The sequence below is a fragment of the Centruroides sculpturatus genome, unplaced genomic scaffold, assembly GCF_000671375.1.
Source record: "Centruroides sculpturatus isolate CEXI.00-Female unplaced genomic scaffold, Cexi_2.0 scaffold61, whole genome shotgun sequence".
Lineage (NCBI taxonomy): Eukaryota > Metazoa > Arthropoda > Arachnida > Scorpiones > Buthidae > Centruroides > Centruroides sculpturatus.
Window position 1 is genome coordinate 282,886 of NW_019384572.1, and position 17,878 is coordinate 300,763.

Genomic DNA, 17,878 nt, shown 5'->3' on the forward strand with positions numbered 1-17,878 from the left:
TATTCCGAACATTAAACAGGAGCATTAGTAGATCGTTTGCGGTCCAGGAGTCTATTTAATGCGTTTCCTATACCAAAAATATAAATTAATTAAAACAGAGATCGAGAGTTATTAGAACTTTACGCAGGGGTTGAAAAATACGGTTTATGATTAATATCGGGTCATTTAAATAGAAAATTCAAAAGTTTCCAAATAAAGAATTTTATTTTTAGTTAATTCAGAACAATTAAATACAGGAATAGAAAAAAATGGTCTATCTATTATAAAAATAATCTTGAGAATACTTAGGCATCCATTAACAGCCACTTAAAACGTAATTGGTACAGCTAGAGTGACGAATAGCGAGGTCTTTTAACAACAGTGGATAATGACGTCAAAGAGTGCTAGGCAACATTCTGACGTCAAATAATTATCTTCCGGAAATATTTGGCCTCGAAATATAAAGGTTTAATAAGCATGTTGGCGCAGCACAATTTTAGAAAGAAATATTCGAATTCTAAAATATATTATTTTTAAAATAGATTTTTAAAAGATTCTAATAACTTTACTATGGAATTTGGAAGATTAGAAATCTCAACTACTCATACATTTATATATGAGCAATTTAAGCGGATGAAGGTGTAACGACAATCACGTAGAATAATATCTGAACACACCTATAATAAATAAATGCGATGTCTCATATGAATGCACCAGCAACAAAGGCTATTATTGATGACTTATTTTGAATGATGGACAGTAACTCGTTTTTAAAACATTAAATGTCAAAGAAAAATAGAAAGCAAGTAACCGACTTAAAAAAGATCGACAGATGCAGTTATTAATTACTTTAATTACGACGAAGAATAAAAAGTTCAGAAAAAAACAAGGTCTTCAAATGAAGCTGTCTTTCGCGTAAGTAGAAAATATTTAAACGGTGTTTTAAAACATTGATTAAAATTTTAAACTTGCAGCATCACGTTGAGATATGCTTTAACATTTATGTTTATTATCCTCGTTATTTACTATATAAATTCAAAAGGTAATGATAGCATGACAGTCAACTTTTTAAAAATTAATCTTCATATTGACAAAACTAATAAATGTGTATATATTTTTATATATACTACACACACGCATACATATATATAGACCTAGTTATTGTCTTTTTATAGACAATTTCCCGTGGGTTATCTGGAAAGCAATATAATTTCGGGACGAAACAACAGGAAAGAAAAGTCGTTTGGGACGATAGATTATCTTCGGGAAGTCAGTCAATCGACAATTTTCTTTTTTTTAACATCCGACAAAAGCTAACACGCTTATCTTTATTACGTAAACTCGTTATACAATTATAAGTCATATGAATCCGCGGCTCGACACTTAACGTAACCTAATAACATGGAAAACGTTCATTCACAAATTAAAACTAAAAGTAGACGCATTTCTGAAGATGTGATTGAATTTTTAAAATCGCGAAGCAAAATGGAGAGTTCAAGTAATAACCAGACTAATTCGTTTAATTGAACGTCTTCAAATTCTGATAATTATTTAACAACAGGCAATAATTTATCAATAATTACAAGAAGAAAACTTTGTTTGGAATTTTCAGTTGGAGAAATTTAGAATAAAAATTCGACCACTTATCACTAAGAGAAGGTGTCTTTGTTTTCATGTACTATTGAGCAAATAAAGTTGGCATACAAAAAAAAATGTTAATATTAGTCTCCTTCCTTTGTTGGTGTATTGCTTACTGTTTTAAACAGTAAGCAATACACCAACAAAGGAAGGAGACTATTGCGTTTACTAAAAATGCTATTGCGTTTCGACTGTTTGGTGTATTGCTTACTGTTTAAAACAGTAAGCAATACACCAAATGTATTGCTTACTGTTTAAAACAGTAAGCAATACACCAACAAAATATGTAAACAGAGTCGAAACGCAATAGCATTTTTAATAAACATTACATATCATATCCGCATAAAGCCCAATTAACATTAATTAATTATGCGATAGAGACAGATCATATTCAATTTATATGGGAAAAAATGAAAAATATATTTATAAATTTCTAAATACATTAAACCGAGAAAACATAAAAATAAAATGTGTCTTTGGAATAAAACACAATACTAGTGTTTACTACGCCATAAAAATAAAATTTTTATAATTTTTCTTTAAATTTGAGTAAATGAAAACACTTTTAGGAGAATAAAAAGTGAATAATNCAATACTAGTGTTTACTACGCCATAAAAATAAAATTTTTTATAATTTTTTTTTAAATTTGAGTAAATGAAAACACTTTTAGGAGAATAAAAAGTGAATAATAATAATTTATTACATTGTAGTTGAAAGTTGAGCATAACAGTCGCTATCATTAGAGTATCTTACATTAATTACGAGAAATTTTGAAATTATCACTGGATTATATCGAAACAAAATATAAGATTTCTCTGATTTGAAGATATTACGTTCCAGCAAATCACAATAACGTATAGAGTATACGAAACTAAGTTCTTCGAGTAATTATAAAATAGATGAAGTAAGCTATTGAATAAGACAGTATTATGAAATTTCCAAAAAATATTGCAAAAACTAAATATATAACCGGATAATGAAAATGTTTAAATTGTTTTGCCATTAATCAAAGCTTATTACATTCACAGATCTTTTGACATATCCTAATATGTATTTTAAATATTCTTTATAACCTATGCATATAGACCTAATAATTGAATTTCATTTAAAAATTCTGTACAAAAGCCTTTTACATAAAATGTAATTAAATCATAAAATTGATCATTATTTTTTAGTAGACTATATTATTAGTAAAATATTTTAAATTACGTTAAATTATTTTAAATAAAATCAATTATCAAAATTAATAATTTGCTCCACTAAAATAGAAAAATATTGAATGATAATATTTTCTATCCCCAAAAATCATAGACATTTTGATTAATTTCGACATTATTATTATTATAATATAAACATTTAATAAATTTAAATATACTAATGAGTGAATTTTTCTTTTTAAATTTGAGAATTGCATTAATACAAAATTTAAATTATTAAAAGTAAAACTTTGTGTAAAAGTTTGCCATCAATGGAAGCCGAAATCGTCATTGCTTCAATACACTTACAAAGCATGAGATTTAAAGCTACGTAAATTACAATTTTATAATAAACTGCCGACATAAAAATTTAAAAATATATTTAGGCCTACATATTTGTAAAAGTAAGGGGTTACTTTTACAAATATAAATTACTGTAGATTACTTATAATTTATTTCTATACGTTATTGTAATTAAAAAGTATCTAACTATAGAAATTTTTACAATTTTCAATTTTTAAAAATTGAAAATTGTAAAAATTTGATAGATATATTAATTATTAAAATGTAAAAATAAAAGTTAAATATTAAAAAATGTACACAAAATGAAGAAATATTAAACTAAAACATATTTAAAGAGATTAAAATAAATTTATCGTAGTTGAAAATTATATAAAACATCAATATAATCGAGCAAAATTTAGTTTTACACGAAGCCTCAGTACTTAAAATGTAATAAAAAACGGAAAAAAACTTTCCAACTGCAAAACTCGTTATCTATTTGAAGGTGAAACACGTTAAACTATTAAGTTGAACGTGCTTCGCCTTCTTTAGAATCTAATAAAATTAGATAAAAAAACGATAATTGGAAAAATAAAGAAATTGACCTTTGCAACTTTAGAGGAATTTTCCAAATCTTCTGTCTCCCAATCGCTGCTGAGATCATCACTACTAGCTTCACCGTAATCGTCCACACCGGTCGGGTGCACCATGCTCTTCCAATATAAACCGTACCCTACGTTGGCTACCATAATGCCGACGACAACGGACTGAGGCCGCTTTCTAATTCGCTTCTATTTCCAGAACATTCAAACGTCGACTGACCGCCACAACCGAGGTCACTAACGCAAATAACGTCGTCATGCACGTCGATAAATCGAGGTTTGCAACGAAAGCATTGCCAGACAGCGGGCGTCGACGATAACACACCTTCTTTCTGCGCCTCGAAAAGCGGACGTACGGCAGGAATCGCTTCCGAATATTCCTCCAATGGGAATGGTCGTTTCGAAACGTAGCTCGACGTCACGTCATTATCGCAGGCCACTTTGTTATCCGTGCACACATCGCTTCTATTATAACCAACACAATTGTTTTCGTTAACTATTACACTCTTATCGCTCTTCCTACGGAGATAAATACAGATCTTTCTTTCGTCTATGCATTTTTAAAAGGCGTTTGATAAGAAGTGAACGATAATAATAATAATAATAATAATTGAAAATTTTAGTGTACCGTTTGACTACATTTTTTTCCAATAAAAAACAAAAATAAATTGAGAACTGCTGAATAATAATGAGAAAAAATTCATCCTTAGCTCAGTTTAACGGCAGTGTAAATGCAGGAAATAAACATTCCGAGGAGAAATTCGTTATTTATTGCTATTTGTCGATCAAATGATTGCAATATCCGTGCTGGAATCAACATTCTTCAAGCTAAACAGTAATCTAAAGTTCAAGCACCTTTCGTTTTACTCCAATATATAACAAATTTCCTTCCTTGAATTTTTGTACTTTATAAATATCGAAAATATAGTCAATCAATTGCCCTTTCTATAATGCGTAAACTAAAAAAAAAAAATAATAAAATGACAAAGGTTCTTGTCATACTATAAGTGAGCAGAATATGGGATAAGCATCTCGAGTCGCGAAGCTCCAAAACAACATCCAGGACGACAGAATAACAATTCCAACAGAAATTTTCGGATCGATTTTGGATTTTATATTAATTAATACGATTAATTATTAATAAATTATCCGAGTTTTTTTTAACGTACAGTATAATCGATTTAATTCTTTATAATAGAATCTCAAGTTTCGATCGACAGATGGCGCAGGATAGAACAACCTAAATGAATTCGTTCAAATTTAATTGTAAAACTTTTCTATAAAATTTGTCGTTTCTCAAAAACTGCCATATTCATTATAAACTAAGAAAAAATCTTATAAATTATGAAAAAGTATTTTGTTTATATTTACATTTGCTACGTTTGTTTTTTAAATGTAGTTTAAAAACTTATATTATGTTTTTTCTAAAAGATGGCGCTTCATGATTTCTTACAGACAAACAAACAAAATCTTTATCAAATGCATTTTTAACAATTATTTCTTAAAACTTTAAAGCAATGAATTAAAAACATTTATTATTATTAAAATATAAATAAACATGTAAGAATAATATGAAAATATACATAAAATTTAAAATAATAAAAAATATAAATATATATACTATACATTTACAGAAAGTATCATTAACTTGATTATTTAATAAACTTTATATAATTTATTTTAATGTATAAAATATCCATTTTTAACGATTATTTAATGTTATTTGTACAGTTTGCCATTTTATCTTACTTTATGCACTGATATTTAAAAACATTCTAAATAGTCTACATGAAGAATTTTTTTTATCAATGTAGATGAAATAAAGGAAGATAAATTTTCATAAATAGGCTATTTAATTAGTTTTTTAATTAAAATATTAAAATACAGTATCATAAGATTTTTGATATATCTTAACAGAAAATAAATAAACCGGTAGCATATTAATTTAAAAGGTAAAAATGATTTTGAAATGAGACATTGAAAATCAAATAAATTGAATTTTATACATTTTTAAAACTCTTTTCTAAAATTATTAATAAGAGTAATACAAATGAAGGAGAAAAATTAAAGACAGACTGATTAATCAGATTTTCTAACCCAAAATTTAAAATTAAGAATAATATAGTCAATATACTTGATTATTTCCTATTAATTACAATTAAATTATCCCATTTTCTCAAGTTTCAACTGCTTTTCGTCTTTTAAAATACATTTCAAGAATTCTACAAACATTTTGGGCTTTTTGAAGTCGTCGGTGATCTTATTCTACGGATTATTTTATGATATTTTGTTGTCTTATTAAAATTGTTTAATCTGAAGATTTATTTTTTAAAAAAGATAAATAAAAGCTTTAATTTTATTAAAAATGAGTGAACTTAATAAGATATATACTATAATCACATTATAAGGTTGACGTAAATGGAAAATTCTGTTGATATTTATGCCAAGTGATATTTGGGATTGGCACAACAATTGATACTACTATCAATAGAGGCGTAATTATTATTATTGTTGCTAATTTTATTTTTTATTCTTTTAATTTAATGCCTACTGGTAATATTGCAGTAAGTTAAATAAAAGTTTTCGTTTTTGTCAGTTTTACTTCACAATATATTCGGATATTATTAGTAAGAAAGGAAAATTAAGCAATTTTCGATGCTTTCTGAAATTTCATTTATGTATGTTTGTTTTCACTATTTATAATAATAATAATAATAATAATAATAGTAGATCGTTTGCGGTCCAGGAGTCTATTTAATGCGTTTCCTATACCAAAAATATAAATTAAAACAGAGATCGAGAGTTATTAGAACTTTACGCAGGGGTTGAAAAATACGGTTTATGATTAATATCGGGTCATTTAAATAGAAAATTCAAAAGTTTCCAAATAAAGAATTTTATTTTTAGTTAATTCAGAACAATTAAATACAGGAATAGAAAAAAATGGTCTATCTATTATAAAAATAATCTTGAGAATACTTAGGCATCCATTAACAGCCACTTAAAACGTAATTGGTACAGCTAGAGTGACGAATAGCGAGGTCTTTTAACAACAGTGGATAATGACGTCAAAGAGTGCTAGGCAACATTCTGACGTCAAATAATTATCTTCCGGAAATATTTGGCCTCGAAATATAAAGGTTTAATAAGCATGTTGGCGCAGCACAATTTTAGAAAGAAATATTCGAATTCTAAAATATATTATTTTTAAAATCGATTTTTAAAAGATTCTAATAACTTTACTATGGAATTTGGAAGATTAAAAATCTCAACTACTCATACATTTATATATGAGCAATTTAAGCGGATGAAGGTGTAACGACAATCACGTAGAATAATATCTGAACACACCTATAATAAATAAATGCGATGTCTCATATGAATGCACCAGCAACAAAGGCTATTATTGATGACTTATTTTGAATGATGGACAGTAACTCGTTTTTAAAACATTAAATGTCAAAGAAAAATAGAAAGCAAGTAACCGACTTAAAAAAGATCGACAGATGCAGTTATTAATTACTTTAATTACGACGAAGAATAAAAAGTTCAGAAAAAAACAAGGTCTTCAAATGAAGCTGTCTTTCGCGTAAGTAGAAAAAATTTAAACGGTGTTTTAAAACATTGATTAAAATTTTAAACTTGCAGCATCACGTTGAGATATGCTTTTACATTTATGTTTATTATCCTCGTTATTTACTATATAAATTCAAAAGGTAATGATAGCATGACAGTCAACTTTTAAAAAAATAATCTTCATATTGACAAAACTAATAAATGTGTATATATTTTTATATATACTACACACACACACATATATATATATATATATAGACCTAGTTATTGTCTTTTTATAGACAATTTCCCGTGGGTTATCTGGAAAGCAATATAATTTCGGGACGAAACAACAGGAAAGAAAAGTCGTTTGGGACGATAGATTATCTTCGGGAAGTCAGTCAATCGACAATTTTCTTTTTTTAACATCCGACAAAAGCTAACACGCTTATCTTTATTACGTAAACTCGTTATACAATTATAAGTCATATGAATCCGCGGCTCGACATTTAACGTAACCTAATAACATGGAAAACGTTCATTCACAAATTAAAACTAAAAGTAGACGCATTTCTGAAGATGTAATTGAAANGTAATTAAATCATAAAATTGATCATTATTTTTTAGTAGACTATATTATTAGTAAAATATTTTAAATTACGTTAAATTATTTTAAATAAAATCAATTATCAAAATTAATAATTTGCTCCACTAAAATAGAAAAATATTGAATGATAATATTTTCTATCCCCAAAAATCATAGACATTTTGATTAATTTCGACATTATTATTATTATAATATAAACATTTAATAAATTTAAATATACTAATGAGTGAATTTTTCTTTTTAAATTTGAGAATTGCATTAATACAAAATTTAAATTATTAAAAGTAAAACTTTGTGTAAAAGTTTGCCATCAATGGAAGCCGAAATCGTCATTGCTTCAATACACTTACAAAGCATGAGATTTAAAGCTACGTAAATTACAATTTTATAATAAACTGCCGACATAAAAATTTAAAAATATATTTAGGCCTACATATTTGTAAAAGTAAGGGGTTACTTTTACAAATATAAATTACTGTAGATTACTTATAATTTATTTCTATACGTTATTGTAATTAAAAAGTATCTAACTATAGAAATTTTTACAATTTTCAATTTTTAAAAATTGAAAATTGTAAAAATTTGATAGATATATTAATTATTAAAATGTAAAAATAAAAGTTAAATATTAAAAAATGTACACAAAATGAAGAAATATTAAACTAAAACATATTTAAAGAGATTAAAATAAATTTATCGTAGTTGAAAATTATATAAAACATCAATATAATCGAGCAAAATTTAGTTTTACACGAAGCCTCAGTACTTAAAATGTAATAAAAAACGGAAAAAAACTTTCCAACTGCAAAACTCGTTATCTATTTGAAGGTGAAACACGTTAAACTATTAAGTTGAACGTGCTTCGCCTTCTTTAGAATCTAATAAAATTAGATAAAAAAACGATAATTGGAAAAATAAAGAAATTGACCTTTGCAACTTTAGAGGAATTTTCCAAATCTTCTGTCTCCCAATCGCTGCTGAGATCATCACTACTAGCTTCACCGTAATCGTCCACACCGGTCGGGTGCACCATGCTCTTCCAATATAAACCGTACCCTACGTTGGCTACCATAATGCCGACGACAACGGACTGAGGCCGCTTTCTAATTCGCTTCTATTTCCAGAACATTCAAACGTCGACTGACCGCCACAACCGAGGTCACTAACGCAAATAACGTCGTCATGCACGTCGATAAATCGAGGTTTGCAACGAAAGCATTGCCAGACAGCGGGCGTCGACGATAACACACCTTCTTTCTGCGCCTCGAAAAGCGGACGTACGGCAGGAATCGCTTCCGAATATTCCTCCAATGGGAATGGTCGTTTCGAAACGTAGCTCGACGTCACGTCATTATCGCAGGCCACTTTGTTATCCGTGCACACATCGCTTCTATTATAACCAACACAATTGTTTTCGTTAACTATTACACTCTTATCGCTCTTCCTACGGAGATAAATACAGATCTTTCTTTCGTCTATGCATTTTTAAAAGGCGTTTGATAAGAAGTGAACGATAATAATAATAATAATAATAATTGAAAATTTTAGTGTACCGTTTGACTACATTTTTTTCCAATAAAAAACAAAAATAAATTGAGAACTGCTGAATAATAATGAGAAAAAATTCATCCTTAGCTCAGTTTAACGGCAGTGTAAATGCAGGAAATAAACATTCCGAGGAGAAATTCGTTATTTATTGCTATTTGTCGATCAAATGATTGCAATATCCGTGCTGGAATCAACATTCTTCAAGCTAAACAGTAATCTAAAGTTCAAGCACCTTTCGTTTTACTCCAATATATAACAAATTTCCTTCCTTGAATTTTTGTACTTTATAAATATCGAAAATATAGTCAATCAATTGCCCTTTCTATAATGCGTAAACTAAAAAAAAAAAATAATAAAATGACAAAGGTTCTTGTCATACTATAAGTGAGCAGAATATGGGATAAGCATCTCGAGTCGCGAAGCTCCAAAACAACATCCAGGACGACAGAATAACAATTCCAACAGAAATTTTCGGATCGATTTTGGATTTTATATTAATTAATACGATTAATTATTAATAAATTATCCGAGTTTTTTTTAACGTACAGTATAATCGATTTAATTCTTTATAATAGAATCTCAAGTTTCGATCGACAGATGGCGCAGGATAGAACAACCTAAATGAATTCGTTCAAATTTAATTGTAAAACTTTTCTATAAAATTTGTCGTTTCTCAAAAACTGCCATATTCATTATAAACTAAGAAAAAATCTTATAAATTATGAAAAAGTATTTTGTTTATATTTACATTTGCTACGTTTGTTTTTTAAATGTAGTTTAAAAACTTATATTATGTTTTTTCTAAAAGATGGCGCTTCATGATTTCTTACAGACAAACAAACAAAATCTTTATCAAATGCATTTTTAACAATTATTTCTTAAAACTTTAAAGCAATGAATTAAAAACATTTATTATTATTAAAATATAAATAAACATGTAAGAATAATATGAAAATATACATAAAATTTAAAATAATAAAAAATATAAATATATATACTATACATTTACAGAAAGTATCATTAACTTGATTATTTAATAAACTTTATATAATTTATTTTAATGTATAAAATATCCATTTTTAACGATTATTTAATGTTATTTGTACAGTTTGCCATTTTATCTTACTTTATGCACTGATATTTAAAAACATTCTAAATAGTCTACATGAAGAATTTTTTTTATCAATGTAGATGAAATAAAGGAAGATAAATTTTCATAAATAGGCTATTTAATTAGTTTTTTAATTAAAATATTAAAATACAGTATCATAAGATTTTTGATATATCTTAACAGAAAATAAATAAACCGGTAGCATATTAATTTAAAAGGTAAAAATGATTTTGAAATGAGACATTGAAAATCAAATAAATTGAATTTTATACATTTTTAAAACTCTTTTCTAAAATTATTAATAAGAGTAATACAAATGAAGGAGAAAAATTAAAGACAGACTGATTAATCAGATTTTCTAACCCAAAATTTAAAATTAAGAATAATATAGTCAATATACTTGATTATTTCCTATTAATTACAATTAAATTATCCCATTTTCTCAAGTTTCAACTGCTTTTCGTCTTTTAAAATACATTTCAAGAATTCTACAAACATTTTGGGCTTTTTGAAGTCGTCGGTGATCTTATTCTACGGATTATTTTATGATATTTTGTTGTCTTATTAAAATTGTTTAATCTGAAGATTTATTTTTTAAAAAAGATAAATAAAAGCTTTAATTTTATTAAAAATGAGTGAACTTAATAAGATATATACTATAATCACATTATAAGGTTGACGTAAATGGAAAATTCTGTTGATATTTATGCCAAGTGATATTTGGGATTGGCACAACAATTGATACTACTATCAATAGAGGCGTAATTATTATTATTGTTGCTAATTTTATTTTTTATTCTTTTAATTTAATGCCTACTGGTAATATTGCAGTAAGTTAAATAAAAGTTTTCGTTTTTGTCAGTTTTACTTCACAATATATTCGGATATTATTAGTAAGAAAGGAAAATTAAGCAATTTTCGATGCTTTCTGAAATTTCATTTATGTATGTTTGTTTTCACTATTTATAATAATAATAATAATAATAAGCCTAAATGTAAAGAAAAACGAAAAATAAATGTAACAATATTTTTAATAAATTTAGAGATTTTTATTCACTACAATTGGCAAATTCATAGAGATATTAAAATATTTTTTATCATTGAAAAATATCAGAAAAAATATTGGAAACTTCTACACAGATTTCTATAAATTTTTTCCCAAATGTTATATATATATATTATTTGTGTCAAAACTTGCAGAGAAAAATTATAATAGTTCCCTTTTATGAAATCTTATTTTCCAATATTATTTCATTTTACGTTTAATGCATTAATATATTTCAATATTTAAATAAGTCTTTCACTGTCATCATTAAACACTTTATTTAAAGGTAAACAATGATGACAGAAAAAGACTTATTTATAGCGCCGACAAAATAGTGAGAAAGCAAGAAATAAAAGCTTAAAAATATACTTTAATTTCTATTTAATCTTAATATTAAATCTTATAAAATCCAAACATATAACTTTATGTTTACAGATTTTGTGGGATTTTTTTACATTAATGCTATTTATAATACACATTATATGGTCTTTATAAATTAGTAATATTTGATGTATTAAAATGTAAATTAGGTACAACTAATTCTGAAGCCGGTTTACTTTAAATCTCTACACGGAAAAATAGTTTATATACATGTTTCAGATGAAAGTAATACAGTACTATATATTCTTTGGTGTAAGGTTCTTTTTCCTTAATAATGAGATATATCTTTTAAGAATTATATATAATTATATTTATGTTTCCATTTATTTTAATATAATTAAGATTCTTAAATTTAAAAATATATTATTTCTAATAATATATTAATTAATATGTGTATATAATTAATTATCCTATATTATGCATTGTATAGAATAATATAGTTTAGAGGCACAAGTAAGGAGTTTAACTAAAATTCTATCTCTTCAAATCATCTAGAGTTGGACAGAACTTTCAATATTCAAGGTTCACGGAAACATTTTTTGAAATAATATTATAAATATTCTCGAATATTGAATGTAGGAAAGTCGCAATCGAGTTCATAAGTCGAGAGGTTTTTAGCCAAAGGGTAATTAGGAAAATGCTGGTTCAAACTCATCACCTCTTTCCAAAAGAAATGGCGAGTTTGAACCAGAAGATGGTGGTTAGGATAACCTAAGTGGAAGACGCTGAATCTGGTTAATTAACTATGAAAATACTAATTATTTCAAATGTTGTAGCTATAACTCACAAAATAGTCAATAAATGCACGAGTAATTACGATATTTCTTTCAATTTTTATTCACTTCTCTCCTGTTGCAAGGTAATAAACCCCGGCCTCGAAAAATCCCGAGTCTTCAAATAGACTCCGGAAAATAAGTACGTTTTAATAATAAACCCCCGGGATTTAATCGAGGAAATGTGGTATGTATAATAATAATAATAATAATAATAATAATAAACCCAACATAAACTTTTATAAATCGAATAATACTACGTAGATATAAATTATCAATTATTTCTATCTGTAGGTTATTCCCTATTTCAGAACAGTTTTCAATTCCTTCAGTATAGTCATGGCGACAAATTTCCTTTATGTTTTAATTATCGAATATAGTCGAAACTTGTGGTATCATAAAACAATTCAAGCTTCTGAAAAATAATCAAATTGATTTACTTTCTTGTTATTAAGTTGTAGCAGATTTTAACAGATTCTATTTGAATCACAAATATATATTAGCTAATCTTACGATTTTTATTAATTTTAATAATACAGTTGTAATTCAAATTTTTGTAGTAATATTGATCGATTTAAAAGTATACAGAATAATAAAAATATAAAATAATTTGGTAGAGATATTTAGATATATTTTTAGATACAGTTATATGCTATTGGCATGAGTCATTACTATTTTATCAATGATTTTCAACAGATCAATTTTAATCTGCGTTTTAAAGATATCGACAAGCGGCATTCTATCTATTATATTCACGTTAATCTAAAAATCACACGATAAAATTCTTTCAACAGGTACAGTACAGTACACACAACTTATGACTAATTGAATATTAAATAAAATTTATTATTCAATACTGCATATAAGTAAAATAAAAATATAAACAGCTAATTAATGAATTAAAGAATTCAGGTGTTAACAGCCATTATTTAATCATTTAAGCGGAATGTTATTTAAGAAGCCCGTGACTTTTCTGTATTTAAAACACAGTACATCTTGTTCAATTCGGAACACGAATAAAACGAAAACTTGTTTATTTTGGAAAACATGATCCTTTCTGGAAATAAAATAAGCTTTTTCTTAAATATTTTATTTTGTATAAAACCAAAAACAAAATTAAAATAAATTGTTTTAACGCCACACCATATTAATCTTATACACGAATTTTTAATTTAGTAATATGGTTTATAAGATATTTTATGTCAATTTGAATCAAATTTATAATTTAAACGCAACGGAGAGTAAAATTAATAAATACGAGACAATAATAGCAACATTGTCTGTGTATGTGTTTGTGAATTCCCTAGAACTTCTGCTATTTTTGTCCAATCCAGGTGAAATTTGATTATACAGTACTGTATTTTTTATGTTCCGACGGAAGGTATAGGCTACTTAATTTGCGGAAATATTAACTATTAGCTATAAAAAAACTAAAGGTTTTATCGAGTTCATTTCAGTAATGTCACTTACTTCACGTTGAATTTTTAAATATTTTCATAAATGAAGTAATTTTAAATTTACTTTATTACATTTAAAAAAATAGCCGCAACGTGTCGCTTCTACATCAAATGTTTTTAAAAACGTTCCATAGTGACCACGTGTGTGCAATCGGAAGTATCGATCTAACGAGACTTTTATTTAAAATATATCATAGCGCATCAATTATGTTCTAATGGGCAGTATAAGCTACCTAATTTGTAGAAATATGAGCTACTTTTCTTGTATTTCTTGAAATCTCTACTCTTCTCAATTCTTTAATCTCTACTATCTCATGGCAAGTATGCTTGACGGGGAAATTTCTAGTATAATAATAACAAATTAAATAAAAGTCTAAAATGCAGCAGTATTTAACTGTTCATACAAATGACTATTACTTCATAAATCATCGATATTTTTCTTCCAATTGCCAATACTTAATTTTTTTTTTTCTCTCGTCTGAAGTCGGCAAGTTACAAAGCACTCTCCTGATTATCTAAGAATTCCATCTACTTTTAAAATTCCAATTTAAAAATCCTTTTTCAAATGTAATTACAGTACAAGTATTTATTTACTTCGGATCTGATTGAAAGCGCTTATTTATAAAGTTGCATCTGAATTTCAGGAAATAGCAAAAAGTGATGCTGTAAAACATTGAGCAAATATGATGAATGACTTATCATTTCAATGCTCATTTCTTTAATTTAATCAGTAGTATAATCAGTGTGCTCTGGTTTGATGATAAACTTTCCGGCCAGGATGTTAATAACAAGCCGCCTACTCCGGTTTTTTTTATTTTTTGGTTTTTGCTTCAGGACTTTTTAAAACAGTCTACAGTAGTAAAAGACTGTATCACTCTGCATTTATACATTATGACAAGTTAGCTATCTTGTAATCGTCTATCACACTTTTTGTTTGTTTTTCGAAGAAAATCAAATGTATCATTTTTCCAGTGTATTTCCATACTTCGGTTTTTTAGATGCAGAATGTGTCTGTCTTGAATAATGGATATAACATCGTTTCTAAAGACTTCCTTGTCATATCGAATATCTGATTATCGTTTTACCTGAGCCGAATGTAAAGTTAAAATACAACATTTTATTATATAAGTCAGCTGTCATCTCATACACTGAAGAACGATACGTTATGTACAACAATTGGAGTTTCAAATCAGTAGGAAAAATCTCGAATTAGCAGCAGCTCAATAATGACCTTCTCATCTCTTTAATGTTGCAATTTTCCTGGTATACATCAAATAATTTTATTCGTAAGACTAAATCAATAAATCTAGATATGAATCCGGATGGATAGTAATAATAACAAACTTTCGGTTAATTTGTACATGTAATTATTAGAACTATAGTAACATTAGATCAAAACGAAATAACATAAATATTATCGCAATAGTTTTTCAACCTTTCCCTAGTCTTTTTACACCTAACTCGGCATGCTTTAAGTACGCGAAGTCTTCCTTGTACGAATATTAATTAAAGACGGATAAATACCCTATATATAAAATATAAATAAAAAATGGATACACTATAAATAAGAGAAAAATACAATGCGATAAACTTTCATTTATTGAATTCGTTATTAGTTTTTTCGTAATAATGTATCCGTGGCCTTTGCAAACAATTTAAACATACCTGTAACAGAATATATACATAACTGTAAAATAAAGCAGTTTAAATTGACTATTGCTCTAAAATGCCTTTAATGGGAAATTTGAGCTGAGTGACTAGTTTAGTTGTGCTTAATTTTCAAGCTTATTGCTGACAAGGCAACTCGCATTTTTTTTCTTACTAACATTTTCAGTGCCTTTCTTTTCTTCCTCTCTTTGATGATTTTAAAATTTTTTCCTCCTCTATTTTGATATTTGAAGTGTGCAATGCCATAATGTTGTAAATGCCGTTCTTCTCCAAATACATTTTATTGAAGAACAGAATTCTAAACGCAATGTTTTCTGCTGCAAAAACATATTGTGATGATAATGGCACTGTAAGTGGCTGTATTTTGAAGTTGAATTTATGCAAAGCAACAAGTTTAAAGAACCAAAGTACAAGTTATGGGATTTTTGGCACTTAAAAATTACAGCTTATATTTACATCACTTTGCTATTCCAGAGAATTTGTAACCTAGTGAGTTTTTTACTATTTTATTGTAAAATTGAAATGTATTCATTCACTAGAAACAATGTTTTTTACCTCTCCTGATAAATTTGTTTTTTGGCATTTAAATATTATGGCATTATACGCTTCATTTAAATTTTAAAATCTTGAGACACCTCCAACTATTGTCTGCGGCAATAGTTGCAGGTATCGCAAGATTCGTGTAGTACAGTAGTTTGAGATGTGCAATATGATCCATGGATGTGAATTAGATATTCTGTATGTCTCTAATAATTGCAATACTCACGCACATTTCTAATAATAATATTACTTTTCTTCGTTTTAATCAATTTTGATTGATTTATTAGAAAACGCACGGCACCAACATATTAAGATCCGTAATGAGCAAAGTTTTGGTCTGTCACAATTTTGCTCATAAAGGGCTAGCGTGACTTCTAATGATGTCCGTCCAATATAGATGTTAACAAATTAAGAATTTAAGCTTTTTAAAAATATTTATACATTAAAATATTTCAATATATTACTTTTTATATATCAGGCTAAGTTTATTTTTGTCATCAAATTAAATATTTGTCATTAAACAAATAAGAATGATGCATAAAATGTGGATATAAACAAAATATATATCAATAATAACCCAAATATTATTACAGTATATACTTTGAAGTATTGAATCAGTGCCCTTTAATTATTTTTAAAGGGCACTGATTCAATACTATTAGATAAAATTTATTCTGTCTGTATCATTGTTTTTAAACAAATAATTACATTAACTTGTTTAACTGCTATTTATTTATTAAGTATATTTATTTCTTTATTGGCTGTCTCTTCCTGCACGAAGATAAATGCGCATACTAATCGAAACTTTAATTTAGAGGGCAGACATCGAGTCTATGAAGCAGCGACGTTTTAAAAAAGACGAAATTGGATCCAGCTATTCATAAGGAAAAAAAAACAACAAGAAAAAGTTTGTAGAAGACAAAATTATATTTGTTTCGTCATAGCTCAATTAGTCATACAGATAAAGGAATAATTTTTTTATATTATATTTTAACTTGAAAATCATTTTTCCAATTATTTTAAATCATTTATTTTTAAAAAAAGGACATTAAATTTATTTAGAATAAATATCATAAAAAATGAAAGCTAAAAATCAAATAAACGTTTACTGTATTCTGATACTGTCAGGAAAATTTAATGTATAAAAAGTCGCCATATATTAACTTTTTTAAGTTAAAAATCTGTTTGTATCCATGATAATGATTCAATTTTTTCATGTTGTAGTCGAAAGCTATTATTGTTTGTGTAAGTGTATCATAATTATTAAACAGGAAACAATTACTTAACATCTATCATAGTTATATATATGTAGTTTTCATGTCAATTATAATTTTAAATAATTTAGAAATTGTAGTGGAATTGATTTCTTGCCAAATTCTAAAATACCACGAATGAAGGTGAAATTTTTTCCAATTATTAAACCCGACATTTTTTAAAATTTATATGAATTGTATAATAAATGATTGTATCTCTGTTTTCACACGATTTTATACTT

General features: G+C 26.7%; 1 protein-coding gene and 1 long non-coding RNA gene across 3 annotated transcripts in view; one reads left to right on the forward strand and one right to left on the reverse strand.

The window, feature by feature from the left end:
• Positions 1-17,878, reverse strand: part of LOC111624211 (inositol-trisphosphate 3-kinase B-like) — an 89,235-nt gene that overhangs the window by 21,480 nt on the left and 49,877 nt on the right. Inside the window, exon 1 of one of the 2 annotated variants that reach the window (XM_023367020.1) lies at positions 3,702-4,608. The exons of the other annotated variant lie outside the window; for it this stretch is intronic. Coding sequence (XP_023222788.1) covers positions 3,702-3,845 — 144 coding nt within the window. The 5' untranslated portion in view covers positions 3,846-4,608. Of the gene's footprint in view, positions 1-3,701; positions 4,609-17,878 lie in introns of those variants that run through there. 2 annotated transcript variants of the gene reach the window in all.
• LOC111624212 lies at positions 10,959-17,513 on the forward strand. Its single transcript, XR_002756534.1, has 3 exons — positions 10,959-11,463; positions 12,095-12,197; positions 17,199-17,513. It is a non-coding gene; the product is annotated as an uncharacterized LOC111624212 (long non-coding RNA).